Source organism: Eucyclogobius newberryi, unplaced genomic scaffold, assembly GCF_026437365.1.
Source record: "Eucyclogobius newberryi isolate DKJ021-1_F unplaced genomic scaffold, fEucNew1.0.hap1 SCAF_17, whole genome shotgun sequence".
Lineage (NCBI taxonomy): Eukaryota > Metazoa > Chordata > Actinopteri > Gobiiformes > Gobiidae > Eucyclogobius > Eucyclogobius newberryi.
In genome coordinates this window covers 20294024-20314326 of record NW_027315801.1, presented here as the reverse complement: position 1 = coordinate 20314326, position 20303 = coordinate 20294024, and the positions used below count along the sequence as shown (strand labels likewise).

The 20303-nt window shown below is 43.2% G+C and overlaps 1 protein-coding gene across 1 annotated transcript; it reads left to right on the top strand.

The window, feature by feature from the left end:
• The first annotated feature begins 1960 nt into the window (after window positions 1-1960).
• Window positions 1961-16600, top strand: LOC140363028 (polyunsaturated fatty acid lipoxygenase ALOX8-like). The gene is made up of 15 exons (XM_072449337.1): window positions 1961-1976; window positions 2596-2774; window positions 3080-3284; window positions 5076-5157; window positions 5442-5564; window positions 5898-6001; window positions 6064-6236; window positions 6554-6697; window positions 6831-7034; window positions 9342-9422; window positions 9512-9678; window positions 13506-13627; window positions 14195-14295; window positions 15235-15405; window positions 16377-16600. The coding sequence occupies exons 2-15, from the start codon at window positions 2628-2630 to the stop codon at window positions 16554-16556; spliced, it is 2004 nt and encodes a 667-aa protein (XP_072305438.1). The 5' UTR covers window positions 1961-1976; window positions 2596-2627; the 3' UTR covers window positions 16557-16600.
• Window positions 16601-20303: the final 3703 nt, after the last annotated feature.

The following is a 20303-nucleotide window of genomic DNA, read 5'->3' as shown; positions in this document are numbered from 1 at the left end:
AGAGATCATGTGATGTTGGTCTGGTCCGGGAATTGAACCCATTATCTCCTTCTTGGGAGGCAAGAGCGCTTACTGCCTTTGCCAACATGCAAACCTTTTAAAGCCACCTTTTAAAATACAATTTAAAACCAATAGATAGTGTTGCAGGTGGTCAAAGGAGAGGCAGACTCAGTGTAAAGTTTAACAATTTAATGGGGTTATCAAACAAAAGGTTAAAACTAAACAGTTTTTGAAACGGCTAAATAATATTTAAAACACTATCACTCTGCTTAAAGCGACAGAGGCTGGCCGCGGGCGCACAATAGGATAGACACACACACACACACACACACACTACAGCCCATTACACTAGTTTTTTCTTCAATGGTTCATTCCACTGCTGCCAGTGGATGTGTGTTCACATCAAATCCATGCAATGGGAGCAGAAAAAAAGCTTTGTCATAATAAAAGAAAAAGATGGTTCTCCAAAAAGTAGATGTTTTCATTCATGCACAGCAGTGATGATACGTGATACACAGGTACATGCAGTAAACCCTCCAGAAGTGCGGCTGGATCTGTGTATACTCACTACAAATGTATCACTGATACCAGCTTCACAGCACTTTAGTGCTTTCTCTCAGTTTAGAGCCTTGGACAAACTTTACATCACTCCTCTTTCCCTGCAGTCACTTCTCTGAGCTCCTTTTAGGTGTCACCCTTCTCACCCTTTTTCTCTCTATCGCGGGGTGCAGGCAGTGAACCATGGGCTGGGTTTAGTTGAAGACTCGTACAGATGCTTGGGCTTATCAGGGCCACTGTAAGCTACAAACTGATTTTATTTGACATTAACCTGCCTCATATTAACCGAGGCAAAAGAATGAATGAATAAAAGTGCAGCAGGGAAACTGCATGCACACACAGCGAGGGACAAAACAAACAAGATAAAACTAACCTAAAGATATTGTGAAATAACAATACAGTTCAGAGTGATACACATATCAATCTGGCGTGAACACAGTGGTGTGTTTGCCCCCTTCCTGATTTCTTATTTTATTGCATGTTTGAAACACAAAATGCAGTTTTTAAATGAAGGTTTTTATTATTAAGGGAAAACCTGAAAACCTACATGGCCCTGTGTGAAAATGTAATCGCCCCTAAACCTAATAACTGGTTGAGCCACTTTTAGCTGCAATAACTGCCATCAAGCTTTTGCAGTAACTTGCACTGAGTAGATTTAAGTGCTGAGGAGGAATTTTGTCCCACTCATCTTTCAGGGTTTTCGATCATGAACCTCCTTTTTAAGATCATGCCAAACATCTCAAAAGGATTCAGATCAGGACTTTGACTAGGCCATTCTAAAGTCTTCATTTTGTTTGTCATTCAGAAGTGGACTTGCTCGTGTTTTGGTCGACAGCAGAATCTATGATTCCATTTATCACAGCAAGTCTTCCAGATCCTGAAGCAGCAAAACAGCCCCATCACAAGTTCACCACTACCACCATCATACTGTTAGTTTGATGTTCTGTGTCTGAAATGCTTTTACGTAACTTTTACCCCAGCTGAGGGCTTTTGGCATGGCGGCCCACTATGCTGCCGCCGGCACCCGCCATGCTGAAGAGAAACCGCCAGGTATTAAGATAACCGTGCGCGCGCTGCGGGCATTTTAGGGCGCTCCTCGCCCGCGCCGCCCAGCACCGAGCGCCACGATACGCTGCTCCTAAGTGGCGGAGTGTGATCATATAGGCTTTCCATATCGAGGAAATTTTTAGGTGTCCCACCGCCATCCTCAAACTTCAGCCCAGCGAGAACACTGTTCTATAGACACATGATGAGTTGCACAACAGTATACAATATGACAAAGTACCTACATTGGAATGCAGAATAAATTTGCTTGTCTTGACGTGTTTTCGGGGTGGGGGCTGAGGAGAGGATGAGTATAAGTGTTGAAGAAACTCACCAGAACTTCACATGATCTGCTGCTCCTCAAGAGTCAACACGTAAGTCCCACTCTCTCCTTCTTCTGTTCTAAACTAGATATTTGGGTTGACTTAAAAGAGGGCCTAGTTTCCCTAAAATACCTCTGATGTTTTCCTTTTTTGTGTGGTAAATATAAGAGGAGTAAAGCTGCTGTTGAGAGATATATGGACTGACAGTAGACCGAGCTTTTTTTGATTCTTGACAATCCATTAAACAAAAAAATGATTTAACCTCTGGTGACCTTCAGGACCCTCAATGTCCCCATTTTAAAATTGTTTTTTTCTACTTTCCAAACTCAGATATCTTTATCTACTCATACATGTATAAACTCTGTATATAAGATACTTGTGCTTTAGTTTATTAGGCATTTTTTCAAAAAAAGCAAACTCTAAGCACTCTGTGAAGTAGATAACTTGAGCTAACTTTATTAGAGCCTATTGTATGTCAACATTTTCCAATGAAAAATGTTGGTGAATTGAACGGAATAGATTTATATATATTTTTAAAGTCAAGTTGGTTACCTTAAGGACCCTTGAGTCCCATTATTAAATGGCCACTATGTTCTACTATGTTACCACTATGTGAAAGAGTATGTGATCGCTTTTGTCTGCTGCTCAAAAGGTGCATGTTCTTTTGAAGGTGAGTTGAAGCAGTTGGTGGTGTAAAAGAACATGGCTGAGTATCAGGTAGAGGTGAGCACTGGAGACATGGCAGAGGCCAGGACCTGGGACCACATCTCGGTGACCTTGATGGGGACCAAGGGCCAGAGCAAGAAGACCGAGCTGAACGGGTGGGGCAGGGACTTTGGAGTGGGCCATGTAAGTATACACACATGTCATTGTTATAAAATGCATGCTATGAAACGTGAATATGAACAAATCCACAAGGATGATTCTTTTAAGAGCTACCATGGTCATTTGATTTAAAATGACACATTTCTGTATGAAATCATGGACAAAGGATCAACAATGTTTCCTGGAGTCCTCCTTAATTATTATGTGTAATTTATGTTGCACCTAACCTAGTTTGTGAATGAATTTCTTCACTGAAAATGGCACTAAAACTTTTCTGGTTCAGTAAAGATAATCTATTATGAAATGTCAGTAGTAATGTTGTGTTATAGAAAAGAACATACAGTGTGAAAACGCCCTCCTCCCTGGGCACTCTGCTCCTCGTGCGACTGGACAAAGAGGCTGTGATACTGTTACCTGAGAACGAGTGGTACTGCCGCAGTGTGCGGGTGTGCACTCCAGAGGGCGCCACATTGCTGTTTCCCTGCTACCGCTGGATCTCCAGAGGGGAGCTGGTGGAGCTGCGTGAGGCCAAAGGTCAGCTATTGGTATCTGCATCTACAAATGTCTTCATTTGACTTGCGTCTGCACACAGTGGTGGAAAGTGAACATTTGTACTGGAGTAAAACTATGTACTTTGTGTACAAGCCTACTGCTTGTACTTGAAGTTACTGTATGTTACTTTCGCAATGTAATTTTCTGTGGAACTAGAACGTTAAAAAAATCGTACTTTGGAACTTTTTCCATGGAGATAGATTAATTCCATAAATGATAAAGAACTAACCTTGCCAGCAAGACGAATTCTCACATTTTTTTAGAATTCACAAACTCTTGAGAATCCATCTTGTTTGGCTCCCGCTGATTCGTTTGCAGTTCACACCATGGATATGGTGGTTTTACGAGCCAAACATATGACATTTAGGGCCTTCAGGTGGGACTGGAACCAATCACAAAAAGCACTGTGTGAAATGTACACATTTCTCACAGTGCTTTTCTGACCACTGGATCCAGCACAGTTTAGATTTTGCATGTTTCTCCCCGTATCTGGATGGGTTTCTTCTGGACTCTCTGGTTTCCGACATCAACCCAAAACAAACATGCACAATAGGTAAATCATCCAGCTGCAGTCCTGACCAGGCCTAGCACAAGATCTTGAGATGGGTCGCAGGGCGCTGCACTGGAGCGACCACAGCTCCTGAGGAGATGCCCCAGTGACATGGAAGGAATTTCCCTACAGGGACGATAAAGTGTACATTAACCTTAAATGATAATAGAACTAGTGTGAGATGTGTACATGCTATAAGTATTTATGTTCCTTACATTGATGCTTGAATTACACTACAGCCGCGAATGAATAGCAAAATGATAACGGTAACAAAACGTAACGTGACGATAATATAAACAAAAACGAGAACGAAAACGGTCAACAGAAGTCTCCTTCCTCGTGCTCATCCCGCCTCCATTATCCAAGCCAATAAACGCAGGTGAGCGCTCTCACTAATTCACCTTACGCACACACACCTGAGCGCCGCCCCCAAACACAGCAGAGTCGTGCTCGTATCTAAGCGCGTGCACCAAAACCAAAATATGGCTCCTACACCTACCTATCCTCCACTGGACACTGTACTTAGACATTTTTTGGGTGGGAATAACTAACATGGTCCAGTTTCTATTGAGCGCATGTGACGCAGACGAGAGCGATAAGCAGCAGCGTTAATTAGGCCAGTTGTTGCTCGCAAGCCTTCTGCCCACCTTTGAAGACGCTGTTGTGTCATCTTTGTGTCATCTTTATCAGACATCAATGTGATTTAACCAGCAGAATGTTAACCTGCCACGTGACAACCTGGAAATAAGTTTAAAATCCACACCGGCCTTCTAACCGAGTGGCCTTTGGATTGAAGATTCTTTAACAAAGTTCTATTCCTGAAGAAAAACCCATATTCCACCCCAAATGTACCCACACATCTAAAATGATTGTACCTCATCATTAGCATACTATTAGTAAACCCTAACTGGGCCTGGTCAGGAGTACATCTGGACCGTTCTGCAGATTTGAGCCAGGATCTGATCCACAAAGTGTTAAAATTGTTTTGCTCAAGGTCAGTTTGCAGAGATTAAATTACCAACTCTGAGGTTAATAGTTGAGCAATTAGCATCTCAACGTGTCAACAACACGTTTCTAATACACAAAAATACTAACACAATCTGGGGATGATGACGTTTAGTTCTAGAACAATTGTTTTGCTACATTTTGTTGAACTATGTGTGCTGTTATGTTACAAAAATGATAATGATAAACGTGTATATTTGGATGTTTTTATTTTAAAGCCACAAAGTTGTTGGAAGAGAACCACCCGGTTCTAAAAGAGCATCGCCAACGGGAGGTGAAAGAGGGGAAGGAGAACTACAGGTCAGTCCTAGCCCAAGACAAAAAGTACACCAGAACCAGACTAGTACCTGACCAAACCCATACCAGGACCAGAACCAAAGCACACATAACAAGACCAGGGTTGGAAAGAACCACAACCAGAAGAGTGTTCCTGCAGCACCAGACCAAGACCATAATCAGGCTAGAATGAATCATGAACCAGACCTAACCAGGATCAGGCCAGTTGCAGAACTTGACCAGAACCAGATCTTGACCGTAATACCTCTATAATTCATTGACATGTACTTGCCCTTGTTTTTGTGCAGGTTTGTGGTGTTTGAGGAGGGACTGCCTCACAGATCTCATTTTAAGACTCTAGAAGAACTTCCATCGGAACTGCAGATATCATCAATTAGGGGTGCTGAGATCAACCTCAATAAAGTCCTTATGTGAGTCTATGGGCCCAGCCAATGCACAAGGCAAATGGAATGGACCTAGTAGCATGGCTTTTATAAAATGACATCATTGTGCTTTGATTGTGGTGGCATGACAATAACATATTGTATACAAGATGTATACACATTTTTTTACCGTGACCAGAGGGATTTTGAATGTTTTATTTTACGCCCGTTGTAGGCACAGTCGGGCGATGACATAGGATGTGTGGGATGGAGTTGATGTATACATGTAGGAGCACTCCCTCAACTGAGTCAGGAACTTTACACCTGCGCACATTGCAGGGCGCTCTGGCTATTCTGACGATTCTCTCTCTGAAATGGCAGAGGACTTGAACTGAAGATCAAGGATTTGGTGGGATCAGAAGAGCGATGGGAGAAGGAGGAGGACATGAGGAAAATCTTCAGGTTTAAGAAGACACCCTTGTCAGGTATTGTGTGCTCTTGTCTCTGCGCTCTCTGTGAAAGCACTTGCTCAGCTCTCCTCTTGCAGAATACGTGGCGGATCACTGGAGAGACGATGACTTCTACGGCTCACAGTTTTTAAACGGCTACAACCCAATGGTGATCCAGCGCTGTCAACAGCTTCCACCGAACTTTCCTGTTACCAACGAGATGGTGCAGCCTTTTCTAGATGGTGCTCACTCCCTGCAGGCTGCGGTAAAGGTACTGATAAAACACAAGTTACTATATTGGCCATTGATCAGTATCACAGTATGGAGCCAATAATTAAGTATCCCTACACAACTACAGCACTCAACCTTTGGTTTGGTGAAAACATCCACTTTATCCATTCAATAAAGTATTATATTCTTGTTGTTTCTGGTTGAACAACTTTTATCCAAAAGCTCTTACAAAGAATTATTAAAACATATCTGGTCATTGTTATTACACCAATGTGCAGCAATGTTAAACTGTCTGAGCTTAAAGTACACTTATTCTGACAAGTCTGAGCCTGGGCTGTTACTGTGTGCGATCCATAGGCAGGAAACATCTTCTTGTACGATGCAAAGGTGTTTGAGGGAATCACCTCGAGGACATACAATGGCAGAACTCTGCATGTGACTCCCGGCTTCTGTCTGTTCTATCTGAACTCAGACGAGCAGCTCAAGCCCATCGCAATCCAGGTACACTGTTCCCTTACAGTTATAGTTACAGTACATAACAGCATAAAATAATTGTATTTAACTATAAATTGTGTGTGTGGCATTCATTTACACTGTTCAAACATCCACATGGCTTTATTTCTGGTGACTGCAGCTGCATCAACTGCCAGCAGAGGACAACCCAATCTTCCTGCCCAGTGATTCCGAGAGCGATTGGCTGCTGGCCAAGATGTTCATAAATAATACAGTTGTAATGGAACACCAGCCTGTCCATCACCTGATGAACACACACTTGCTGGAGGAGGTCTTTTTCATAGCCACGTTGCACAACCTCCCAACAGTGCACCCCATGTACAAGGTACATCCCCCACTCGTTAAATCATTTAATAATCAACTCATTTGTTTTGTTTTGAAGAAATCCAATGTAAAGCCAGTGAAATGTTTGAAGGCTGTTACTCTCCTCTCATCATCAAAACACTCTATCACACATTGTAATACAGAGAAAATAATATAATTTAACAACTGCCACACTTAGGAATGGAGCTTATTCTGGCTCTAGCCCGGGTTAACCCGAGTGTAAAAACAGCCCTGATAAGGAGAAAATTGATTTTTCAAACATTTCGAGAGGAATCTGGCTGCAGACATCCACCCAGTGTTCTCGGCCCTGCAGCCTCCACGGCTGCAGGGCCGAGAACACTGGGTGGAAGAGGACCCTGACACAACTTACCTCTTTTCTCAGGTCCCTCATAGGAAACAAACAATAAAAAAAAGATTATGAAACACTTCTACCGAAGTATAACCGAGACCTATCATAAATTCCAACATGTAAAAGAGTTTTAAATATTATTAGAGGATTTATTTGACAACTATTATGTATTTATAAGGTAGCTTACCGTGCATGTGCAGTTCATGTTTTATTTAACCCCAAACAACCCCAAACCCTTTTTCTAACCTTTACCATAACAGACTTTGGTTAATCTTAAAGGTCCCATAACATGCAAAATCGACTTTTCAGAGCTTTTAACTTTCTTACATTGCTATTTGTGCTTCATATATGTACCCAGAGTGTGTTTTTGATTGATTCCCGCAGTTTTTAGCTATAGTACAGACTATCTCCTTTCCTCGAATCTCCAAACTGACGGGGGGTGGGTGCAAGACAGCGTCATAAGGGCAAGCACGAGTCACCATCCTCCCTCACCCTCCCCCCTCTCCACCCCCCTCCGCCCCCTTCCCCCCGGCTCCGCGCTGAGGGGGGAAGGGGGGCTATTTAAGTTAAACACGGCTCAAAGAGGCCCAAAACTTCATTCATGATATCACACTCTTTACTATTATCACAATGGTGAAGGTTTACGTGGCAGTTGATGGAGCAACCGGGAAAATAAACGGAGAGAAGTTCTATCCGATACCGAAAAACCCGGAAATAAGAGCGCAATGGACATAGACTTTTATATATATATATATATAGATCTATAGATATATCTTTTCTGCGCACGCTGTAAATTAAAGTAGACTCTTTGTTGATCTGAAGCTCTATCGGTCACTCACTCGCGCGGCGGGAGCGGCCCGCGGCGGAGCTGACAGCTGTTCAGCCCGGTGGAGGTGCGCTGAACCCCGGACATGCAGACTCACGCACCGCCTGCCTGCGCTGGAGCTCCGGAGCATAAACGCTGTAGAATAATACGTTTTATTCAGGCGTAGAGCCTTTGATCAAAATTGGGACTTGTGAACCATGGGACCAGTGGGCTTGGAGATATCTGGAAGAGTCGTGATTTAGGCATAAAATATGGATCCGAGTTGATTGATCGCAGCTTTTCTAAATATCGACCTCTGTGTAGCTCATCCAAGGAGTTTGTGGACTCTGAAAGCACTGGGGGCTCCATAATGTACGTTTGAGATCACTTTCCACGCTCTATCAGTGCAAAGGAACGCAACAAGTGACGGTCAAGGGGCGGCAACGTATGACACCGCCGCTAGAATCGGAAACGTGCTTATTGAGTTAGTTTGTTTACACCCCCTCCGTCTCCGGGGTGGGCGGGGCACACACGCTCTCTCTGAGACTACGTCACGGGTTGGGCGGGGGAGCCAGATCGCTCTTCGCAAGGGTGGGGGCGAATATCAAACCAAGCCGTTTGCATTTCCGGGTTGGTGAGGGGGTCCAAGGTATGGGTGACATTTCTTAACTATTATGTTATGGGTGTTGCACAACCCTTATTATTATCAATTATACACTTAGGATAGACTACGAAACGTGAAAAAAAGCATGATATGGCACCTTTAACCAGACTCACGGCGACACACACAAACTACTAAGACTAATGCTGACTTCATATGCTATATTTACATCATTGTGCATGTTACCTGTCTGATGTTTTTGTGTTTTAAACACAACTCATTTTCTTCTTATTATTCTTTATCACCTTAAATAACCTATCATAAACAGTGGACTAATTCAACTGATGATAAAAATGCAGCATACAATAAAAAGGTGTCACTATATTGGCGTTAGAGTAAAAAACTATGACAAATAGTCAGTGAATAGGGTAAGACTTCTGGGTAGAGGTCCTAAGCTGGACTCTTGTGGACACTTCATCAGCTTAACATTGGATTTTAGTGGTGCATTTTGGGGTGGAAATTGTAGAAACTAATTTTGTCTCTGAATCTGCAGCTCCTCATTCCACACTTTCATGGAACTATCCCGATGAACGTTGAATCACTGACGATTTTGCATGAAAACATTTTTGAGATGGTGAGATTTCCATTTCTCAAATATCCCTCTCTAGTTTTTTGAACTAGTGGATATGGCTGTTCTGAGGGTCATCCTTAACTATTGTGCAGACCTCTCTGGGGAACAAAGGATGTGTGGAGGTGATGAGGCGGAAACTGTCAGAGTTGACCTACAACGCCCTCTGTCTGCCGGAGAACATCACCTCCAGAGGACTGGACTCTGTGCCAAACTTCTACTACAGAGATGATGGCCTCAAGCTTTGGGCCATTATAAACAGGTGCTTTCAAAACTTTTGTGTACTTTCATTCTGTGTCATTGGGGACAGGGATTAAACAGTGTAGGCTACATGAAGCACTAATACTTACATTTTAATTAATTAGTTTTATTTCATTTCAATTATATTTATGTTGAGAAAATCACAACAGCAGTTTTCACCTCGAAGGGCGACAGTGAAAGAACGATTAAACAATATTTATCGGAAAATAGCAAATGTCCTTAGACCCTCCTTCTTGGCAAGGAATAACTACAAAAGTCTTTCGGAGAAAGTGAAACCTCGGGGTGAACCACAGTGAAGGAGAGAGCCTAATCCCATGATGCGCTTCAATTTGAGACTGTGGGACCAGAACCACTCAGGAGGAGACAAGACAAGACAGTTCCTCTGGGCAGATGCAGAGCTGTTCAACTAGAGTAGAGAGCGATTTGTAATCATCAGATTTGAGCTAAAAGAAACACCACAGTTGTTTTCTATTTAATCTTCCATCCTATCAGTTGTAACATCACCGATTGTTTCTGATTGTCTAATATTCACCGCGCGTCTAAAAAAAAGGGTCACAGGCTCTTTAGCTTTGATTATGGCACACTTTCGCTGTGGCATAGTTTCAATAAACGTCTGAAATATTATAAGATTTATTTCATCCAGTGTTGCATTATTTTTCACCAGTTGATCTTGTATTGATGATGTGAGAGAGTGACCACATCCCAAACACTCTCAGATCTGTAGTAGATTGGGTTCTGCTTCTTCTTAGATGGAGAGGCGGCGGGCTGGTGTGGGCTTGCTTATAGCCCCTCAGCTCAGCCCCACGTGTTGGAGTTCACCCCGGTGGGCGAGAGGGTCTTCGCCTTCGGGTGGGGGACAGGTCTCTCACTGTTGTTTCGGCCTAAGGTCCGAACTGCAGTGCAGAGTAGCCGGGCTTCTTGGAGTCCTTGGGAGGGGTACTGGACAGTGCACCGACCGGAGACTCCGTTGTTCTACTGGAGGACTTCAACGTCCACATGGGCAATGACAGTTACACCTAGAGAGGGGTGATCGGGAAGAACGGCTTTCCCGATCTGAACCCGAGCGGTGTTCAGTTATTGGACTTCAGTGGATTGTCCAGTACAAACACCATGTTCAAGCACAAGGGTGTCCATCAATGCACGTGGCACCAGGACACCCTTGACCAGAGCTCAATGATCGACTTTGTTGTCGCGTCATCTGACCTCCGGCCGCGTGTCTTGGACACTCGGGTGAAGAGAGGGGCAGAGCTGTCAGCCAATCACCACCTGGTGGTGAGTTGGATCCGCTGGCGGAGGAGGAAGCCAGATAGAGTTGGCAGACCCAAGCGCATTGTGAGAGTATTCAACTCACACCTCCGGGAGAGCTTCTCCCAGATCCCAGGGGAGGCTGGGGACATTGAGTCCGAGTGGACCATGTTCTCCACCTCCATTGTCGATTCGGCTGCTCGGAGCTGTGGTCGCAAGGTCTCCGGTGTCTGTCGCGGCGGCTACCCCGGAACCCGGTGGTGGACACCTGGAGTAAGGGATGTCGTCAGACTGAAGAAGGAGGCCTATCAGGCCACTCTGGCTTGTAGGTCTCCTCAGGTCATTGACAGGTATCGGCAAGCCAAGCGGGCTGCTGCTTGTGCTGTCGCAGAGGCAAAAACCCCAGAGCTGGGAGGAGTTCAGGGAGGCCATGTAGGAGGACTATCGGTTGGCCCCGAAGAAATTCTGGCAAACCGTCCGGAGCCTCAGGAAGGGGAAGCAGTGCTTCACTAACACCGTCTACGGTGCGGGTGGAGACCTGCTGACCTTGACTGGGGATGTCGTTGGAGAGTGGAAGGAATACTTTGAGGATCTCTTTAATCCCACCGGCACGTTTTTCGAAGAGGAAGCAGAGATCGGGGACTCAGAGGCTGGCTCATCCATCACCCAAGCTGAAGTCACTGAGGTTGTTGGCAAACTCCTCGGTGGCAGGGCTCCGGGGATGAGATCCGCCCTCAGTACCTAAAGTCCCTGGATGTTGTCTTGGCTGACACGTTTCTGAAACATCACATGGCGGTCGGGGACAGTGCCTCTGGACTGGCAGACAGGGGTGGTGGTCCCTTTGTTCAAGAAGAGGGACCGGAAGGTGTGTTCTAACTACAGAGGGATCACACTCCTCAGCCTCCCAGGTAAGGTCTATTCCAGGGCACTGGAGAGGAGAATCCGACTGATAGTCGAACCTCGGATTCAGGAGGAGCAGAGCGGTTTTCGTCCCGGTCGTGGAAAACTGGACCAGCTCTATACCCTCCATCGGGTGCTCAAGGGTTCATGGGAGTTTGCCCAACCAGTCCACATGTGCTTTTGTGCATGGGCTTTTGACCGCGTCCCTCGGGGTGTCCTTTGGGGGGTGCTCCGGGTGTACGGGGTCCGGGGCCCTTTGCTCAGGGCTGTAGTACGAGCTGTGTTTGCATTGCCGGCAGTAAGTCAGACCTGTCCCCAGTGCATGTTGCAATTTCTAGGCACATTCAGGGGTCGCAGGGTGTCTGGTTTGGGGACCAAAGGATCTCATCTCTGCTGTTTGCAGACGATGTTGTCCTGATGGCTCCATCAAACCCGGACCTGCAGCATGCACTGGGACGGTTTGCAGCCGAGTGTGAAGCGGTTGGGATGAGAATCAGCACCTCCAAATCCGAGGCCATGGTTCTCAACCGGAAAAAGATGGCTTGCACTTTTCGGGTGGGTGGGGAGTCCTTGCCTCAAGTGGAGGAGTTCAAATATCTCAGGGTCTTGTTCAAGAGATAAGACAAGATAAGCCTTTATTTGTCTCAAAATGGGGAAATTCCCATGTTGCAACACAAAGTAGGTACAGAAGTAAAAGAACAGATAACTTATAGAAAACTTAAAAAATAAAAAAACTCTTAGTAGAAAAGCTCTTATAAAAACTCTTCTGAAAAACCTCTTATATTCTTAATAAAAAGTAAACAAAAATAAATAAATAATAATAATAGTAACAAAAGTAACACTCTTATTTACAGCAGTTGAATGGACGGAGAACATTGCACCAATATGATTGACATTTATTGTACATAAATATGACATTATTGCGTATGATTATGTAAGTATTGCACATGATTAAGTCAGTATTGCACATGATTAAGTCAGTATTGCACATGATTATGTAAGTGTTGCACTTGGGTTTGACAGTATAGTGACACGTGTTCACATGTTCAGTGCTAACAGTGTTTGTTGTAAAGTCTGACAGCAGCAGGAAGGAAAGACCTGTGAAACGTCTCCTTCACACAGCGAGGATGGATCAGTCTGTCACTGAGTGTCCTGCAGAGGGTGAGACTTATGGTCCAGCATAGATGTGAGTTCAGCCAGGACCCTTCTGTCCCCACCTCCTGCACCGAGTCCAGAGCGCAGCCCAGGACGGAGCTGGACTTCTTGATGACCTTGTCCAGCCTCTTCCTCTCCCTCTCTGTGATGCTGCTGCTCCAGCAGGCCACACCGTACAGGAGGGCTGATGCCACCACAGAGTCGTAGAAGGTCTTCAGGAGTGGCCCTGTCATCAAGGAGACAGGAGACAGGAGTTGGCGAAGTGTCTGGGGAGAATTAAGTCTGGGAGTCCCTGCTTAGACTGCTGCCCCCGCGACCCGGGGTGGGTGGAAGAAGATGGATGGATAACCACGTGTTGGATTTTTACTATTTCATTTGCACCAAAACCAAACCAAATACTAAAACGTAGCCTGAGCAGTTGGGAGCCACTTCTCCAGACTACAGCACATAAAGCACACAAGTCCAGTTCTGACAAAAGCTGGATCATGTCCAGGGCCTGAATAAACCCCTCCCTCTCATTGTGTCCAGTTTCGTACAGGCTGTGGTGGGACACTACTATCCCTCAAATACAGAAGTGCAGAATGACGCCGAGTTGCAGCACTGGATCAAGGAGATTTGGACCCATGGATTTTTGGCAAACGCAAAATCAGGTGGGTTCAGTTTATTTTTGTAAAGCCAAACATCAAAAACAGCAGTACCTCACAGGGCGTTCCAAAATGATTTATTTAACCAGTGAAGGCATGAATACTTGGAAATGTATTTAGTTACATTCATTCATCTTCTACTGCTTGTTTCCGTTAGGGGTCACGAGTGATTGGGGACTATCCCAGTGACTTTGGGTCTTTGGCGGGGTTCACCCTTGACAGGGGCTCGTCATAAGGTTAACCCCACATTCTCACTATGAGTGCTGTGTTTTCTATTTTCCTCACTAATTCGGTGATTAGTATTCTGAATGCCAGAGACAAGAAAGAAACAGTACCAGAATACAGTTACTCTGAATGAGTATTCTGAAGATATATTTTCAGTACATCCATTGAGCTACTGAAACGGTCACTGATCAATAACAGAGAAGCAGATTAATATTTAAGCAAATGGAGAACGGTTCCAGAGCATCATCTTTACTTAGAACCTCTCTCTGCAAGGAAAAACTACAAAAAAGGTAATGTTCTATACAGCAGGTATACGTTCAAATGGATTACAGCCTGATCCATTTACAGGTTGTCCAAACAACTTCAGCTCAGTGCAGGAGCTGGTCAAGTTCATCACCATGGTGATCTTCACTGCCTCGGCCCAACACGCTGCTGTCAACAGTGGCCAGGTCAGTCCCTGTTTACGGTTTATACATCCTTAATTAAACTTGTTCAAACTGTGTTTGTTCTGTGACTGTGGCCTCAAGTAGTGCTCAGTTTAAATGCTGAGTTTATTCTTAGAAAGACAAAAGTGACTGTTTTAGCTCATTATCATTAAACTTAACTAGTTGTATATATGTATATATGTGTGTGTGTGTATATATATATATATATATATATATATATATATATATATATATATATATATATATATATATATATATATATATATATATATATATATATATATATATATATATATATATCCGGAAAAAGGAACATGAGAAACTAGAGAAATACCAAGACCTCAGAGAGGAGCAGGAGAAGGCCAAAGTTCTTCAACTTAGAAATGAGGTCTGAAATGTTCATTGCAGGTGCATTTCCACTGTAATAGACATAATCTTAAATTATCTGGAAATCACATTGTATGATTTTTAAAATAATTGATTTGTATGTAATTGTGGCAAATAAGTATTTGAACACCTGAGAAAATCAGTGTTAATATTTGGTTCAGAAGCTGTTTTTCTTTTAGATTCTATCTCTCACAGTGGAAATGCACCTGAACATTTCAGACCCCTCCATAGGTCATCAAATTGGATAATAGCTGTGGGGCTGAAGGGAAGCCCTGAAATCTCACATAAGCTCTTGAGTCTTTTTGCAGTTCTGACTGTAACACTCAAACGTTTCCACCAGGGGGCACTATAGGGTTGGTTCTTCTATCAGATCTTCTATGCCAGTTAAATTGTACAAGCTTGCTTTTCAGACTCATAGTAACTCCAGAGTTAGACGTCCATTTTAATACTCGCGCCAGTGTGCTCTGTCCAAGGCCCATTGTTTCTTGACACAAACGTTAGCAATACCACTGAAGGAATGATGATATACACTCATATAACCATAATGTTTTACAGTATGACTATACGTCCTGGCTGCTGAATGCCAGTTTGCTCCTGGTCAGCCCTCCTCCCTCCACCAAGGGCCAGTCCACCATGCAGACTGTCCTGGACGCTCTTCCCAACGTTGGAGACACGAGCAAGTTTGCTGCAATAATCTGGCTGTTGTCCGATAAATACTCAGATCTGGTTAGTATCTTTTTGCAGTGTCTGTGTGCATACATTACTGTATTTATGTTCATTTTGGGGGGACTGAATGTTTTTGGGGTGAATTGCATTTTTCATTTAATGAGTTAAGAACTTACAACATGATGTTATAATGTATTGTGCAACCTATAAGTTCTTGTAAATATGCACTATGTAACCTTTCTGTTTTTTATATGCTTGGAATGTTCCTCTGTCGGGCATTGAATGAACACACAACTCTGGACTTTATTCAATAACATGTTTCATTGGGGGGGAAAACATGTATTCTTACTGTGAATGGGCTCGCCTCTCCATAGATGTGACCTTTAACTTGTGCTTGTACCTTGTTTGATGTCATACTGTGGAACAGCACGGAAATAGTTAAGAAAATGTTCCATGGATACGACCACAGACAGACAGACAGACATGTGCGAACTAGGCTGCCATCATCCCGGAACTCTCCAGAAACATCACTTTATTCCTGCTCAATATCAGAGCATTGTTACTGGTGTGACCCCGAAAATTAAGTTCAATAGGAAAATATTGAGAGTGATGTTGTGCCGGAGTTTCCTGTGCAGGTCTTACTTCCACATGACCAATGCTTGAGTCACTTGGAGGAAGTAGAAAATCACTGGGTAAAATCTGTGATTACGAAGCAAACGAAAAAAAAGAACGAAAAAAAAGAACTAATCAAAAGATAAAAACTAAACAAAGTTTAAAATGTTGAGATGGTTGGTTTATGATCAAAGTTTTGATTTGAGATTTAAGGTCTGGATAACAAAAGGAATAAAGATTTTCTACCAGGTTGTAAAAGATAATCAAATGAAAAGCTTTGAAAAAAGACTTCAGAACTCTTATTCAACACTAAATGTCTTCACTTTTCTAGTCCAACTTCTGCCGCAGTAGTTGACTCTATTGCTCTTCATAATGTGTTCGTGTAACAGGCGAGTTTCTTATGTTCTTGGACTCTGCAGACACCTTTGGGCTCTTTCTCTGACGAGCGCTTCGACGATCCGGCCGTGACGCAGATGATGAAGGACTTTCAGGCTGAACTGTCTTACCTGGAAGAAGTCATCACAGAGAGGAACACAGGGCTCCCAGTGCCCTACACCTACTTGCTCCCCTCCAGAGTCGAGAACAGCATTGCCATCTAGTGACATAAACTAAAAGATAAAAATGTGAAGATTTTGTGCCTCTATTTGACTAATAGCTGTGTTTCAGTTAAGAATCATTTTCATCTGTTAAACCTTGAGCCACACTCTCCTTATGTCAACACACATTTAAGGTTGTAAATGAGAATTGGTTCTCAATCAACCGACCTGGATAAATAAAGGTTAAATAAATAAAATAAAATTCACTCCTGTTTTTTGTTTAAACAAATCTTTAGTGCGACAATATAATAAAAACAAATCTGTACTTTACCTGTCACAAGTATTTCTAAGAAGGATTCTTCCTGTTGGTTCTAATTACTGAGAATAACAAGACAAGATTTGGTCGTTATAATAAAAGTATTTATTCCCTACGAATACAAAACTAACAGATTAAAAACGCATGTCCTGTCCCTCTAAGTTCCCATCAGACATCTGCTCCTCATCTGGGGGATTCTCACACACAGGACAAAGAATATGAATATTCATAAGAAGGTGGATCTTTTCTGGCACCTCTTGGTACCAGGCTCTACCTTCCAGGACATCCCAATATGGTCGTGAGATGCGACCCTTGACCCAGACAGAGAAGCTGGGGGAGCAGAGACAGAAACAAGCAAGAATGTGCAGTGTGTGTGTGTGTGTGTGTGTCCAGTCTGCTAAAACAATGAAAGGTATATAAATGCATTACAATATTAAATTCTTATTAATTCCTACATTCCCTCTTTTGAACTCATTTAGGAGTTCACGATTTTAATTAATGTGGTCTGTAACTGGGGGGAGCATAAAATCCCTTCAGTTCTTAATTGTTGATTATTATTTTATAATTATTCTCTTTGTAATATATATAAAGAGTGGAATTTTGGTCTGAAGGTTCACAGCCAATCTAGTCCTACGTAAAATTCTCTAGGAAGTGTCCAGTCAGTTCGATTGTATTGGAACTGAATCTAATCTTGCATAGAATATACTGTCAGTCTGTGTTATATGTGTTTGATGTCTAATGTTTTCCAATGCGTCCCAAAGAAGAATACCTATTACTACTCTACATCCTATTAAAACTATGACTGCATAAACTAACCACATAAACCAACCTACAACTTCATAAACCAACCTATAACTTCATAAAACAACCTCCCTCTCTTGGACTGGGGAATACCCAGCCCACCTGAAAAAAGCAATGTAAGCGTGTGTGTCACCAAACAGGACCCTGGAGAGTGCACGTGTAAGAACCCCAGTCAACAAAAAAATCTCCTCCCAGCTTGAACAAGAGCAGCAGCAGCAGACAATCGCGCTTCCTGAAACAACAGCCATCAGTAAAGAAAACTATGTGTTCAATCAGAGGTTTAAAAGAGAGGTCATACTGTGCCTTGGCCAAGGTCTTAGTAAGAGAAACACAGTCATGAGGAGAAGGTCGAGGTTGTCAGCCATGTTGACACCCTCCACAGAAAATTAAGTCCAGTCCAAAGTGGCAGTGTTCTTCATCCGTTTCTCACAGATAAGTGCACGCAAAGAGGCAGTGAACGACGTATAGTCGGGTATGAACAGTGAAGGCACACACACACTCACACTAACACACACACACTCAAACACACACACTCACACACATATACACACACATGGCCTTGATCCACAGCTCGGTCCCAGGCCGAGGAGGCGCGGGGGAGGCCTTCTCTCCTTGTCTTATCTGTGCAGGTTGGCTCACCGTGGACGGACGAACGCCTCCATATACGGGCCAGATCCGGGACTAGGATTGCAACCAGTTCATGACTCATCCATCCCGCCGCCTCGGAGAAAGATCACGCCTACTTCACCATTAATAACACTGTATAGTCTTTTAACTTCTGTCTTGCTCTTGGCTTCAGCTCGTAAGACACACGTCTGGTGTGCTCCGCTGACCTAGGCAAGACCCAGATATCTGTTGTCGCACATTTCTAGAAACCTCTGTATAAGGACAATAAACCTTTCTACTTGGAACAGTCGTTTCTCCTGGTCATCTCTCTCCGATGCATGAACACACAGAAGGGCACAAGACGCTAAACCCCTTCAGTACTTGGTGACCCTGACCGTGAGTAGGGGAGGATTGTGACTTTGTGTGAAGAGACGAGTTTCACGGGACTTTCGGTGTAAAGTCGGGGACATTTCCACCTGATCGGTTCTCTTGGGTGCCCACTAACGACAAGGTAAGCAGAAACCTGTTTATTAAAAAATTCAAATTCTGCACATTGGATACACTAAATAAAAGGAGAAACGGGAAATGTGGAAATAAGTGACCCATTTATAATACGATGTTGTGTTAAAGATTGAATAAATGGTTGAATAACGTTTATCTCCTGTCGTGGTTGACAACGCCATAGACGTGTAGTTGTTAATACTCGGTTTACCGTATAGGACCGTGGGGAGCCCCAGAAAAACGAGGGTTTTCGTCTGTTGGAACCTGAGTCACCGTAGAGGTGAACGAAAAACAGAGTACATAGGACACCAATCTGATAGTAGGTAATTTAATTTGTGTATTCGGCGAAATACACAACATTTTTAAACTAAGAAAATGAGAGCGACCAGATAATTTAGACAAAAATGGATCACGAATTTGACAGAGAATGTGAAGAATTTGGGTGTGGTGGTGGTGACAGACGCGACTCGGACTCTGACAACTCATCAAACTCGGACACAGATCATAACAGGACAAACACAAACCCTGAATGGGGAAAAATGTACTCACACGTACAGGTATTGAGTGGGACAGAACAGAAAAGACAGAACAGAAAAGAAAGGACAAGGAAGTTGTAAGAATGAGACGCGCATGGAGTAAAATGAAATTAAAACCGACGGAGGACTGGGAGGCGCTGGCAGAAAATATACCCATGAGAGATATGAAGGCAGTACAGGAAGTGACTAAACTGAAGAAAGTGTTTGCGAATGGGAGTTGGATGGAAAGACATAGGGCAAAGAAGAAGCTTGAAAAGGCGAAAAAAGTCGAGACAGAGATGAATGTTGGCATTGTGGAAAGAAAGGACACTTCAAGCGAGATTGTCCAGAATGGATAGATAGCTATGGTGGCTGATAAGATAAGACGATTTTGGTGATCGCGTGATTTAAAGGCTGTAATAGCCAAGAAACAGAATAGCGTAAAATAACGGCTGAGGTGGCCAAGAGACGCTTGGGTAGCATGAAATAGCGGTCAATTTAGCCAATAGATGTAAAAATAAATAAATTTAAAAAAAAACTATAGGTCCCCTTTAAGTTGTAGAAAGTACTGTTTGAGCAAAGGTGGGGAGAGTTTGCGCGTTCATGAGGAGTATGCACGTACACAGGCTCAGACAGAGAGAGCAGGGAGAGAATGAAGAGAAAAAAAGTGGGGGCGAGGAGGACCTGGAAGGTGGAGCTTTAGCCCTCCCTTGAGAGCTAAAGACGAGGCGATGAGCAGAATTCACGCTCAAGAGACAAAAGTTGTGATTTTGTGCGTTACAAAAATAAATTCAATTGAATTGAATTCACAAACATAGGAACTTACTTTGATGATTCAGTGCAACATGAAACAACAAACAACTGAAATAAATATAAGATTCAAAATAAATGAACAAATAAATACATGATTAAATAAACAGACAAATAAATAAAACGTAAATAATTATTTAATAAAAAATAAAACAAGATTAAGAATCCCGACTCATGTGATAAATATATATATATATATACATATATATATACATATAGTAAAACGCAAACAGGTTACGCAATCACAACTACGAAAACAAA

Bases quoted from the DNA above. Each gene is read 5' to 3' on its own strand.
- LOC140363028 (XM_072449337.1), top strand. From the start codon at position 2,628: ATGGCTGAGTATCAGGTAGAGGTGAGCACTGGAGACATGGCAGAGGCC. The intron at 6,237-6,553 runs GTACTGATAAAA...TGCGATCCATAG, and splicing joins CCCTGCAGGCTGCGGTAAAG to GCAGGAAACATCTTCTTGTA. The intron at 15,406-16,376 runs GTTAGTATCTTT...TGGACTCTGCAG, and splicing joins CCGATAAATACTCAGATCTG to ACACCTTTGGGCTCTTTCTC.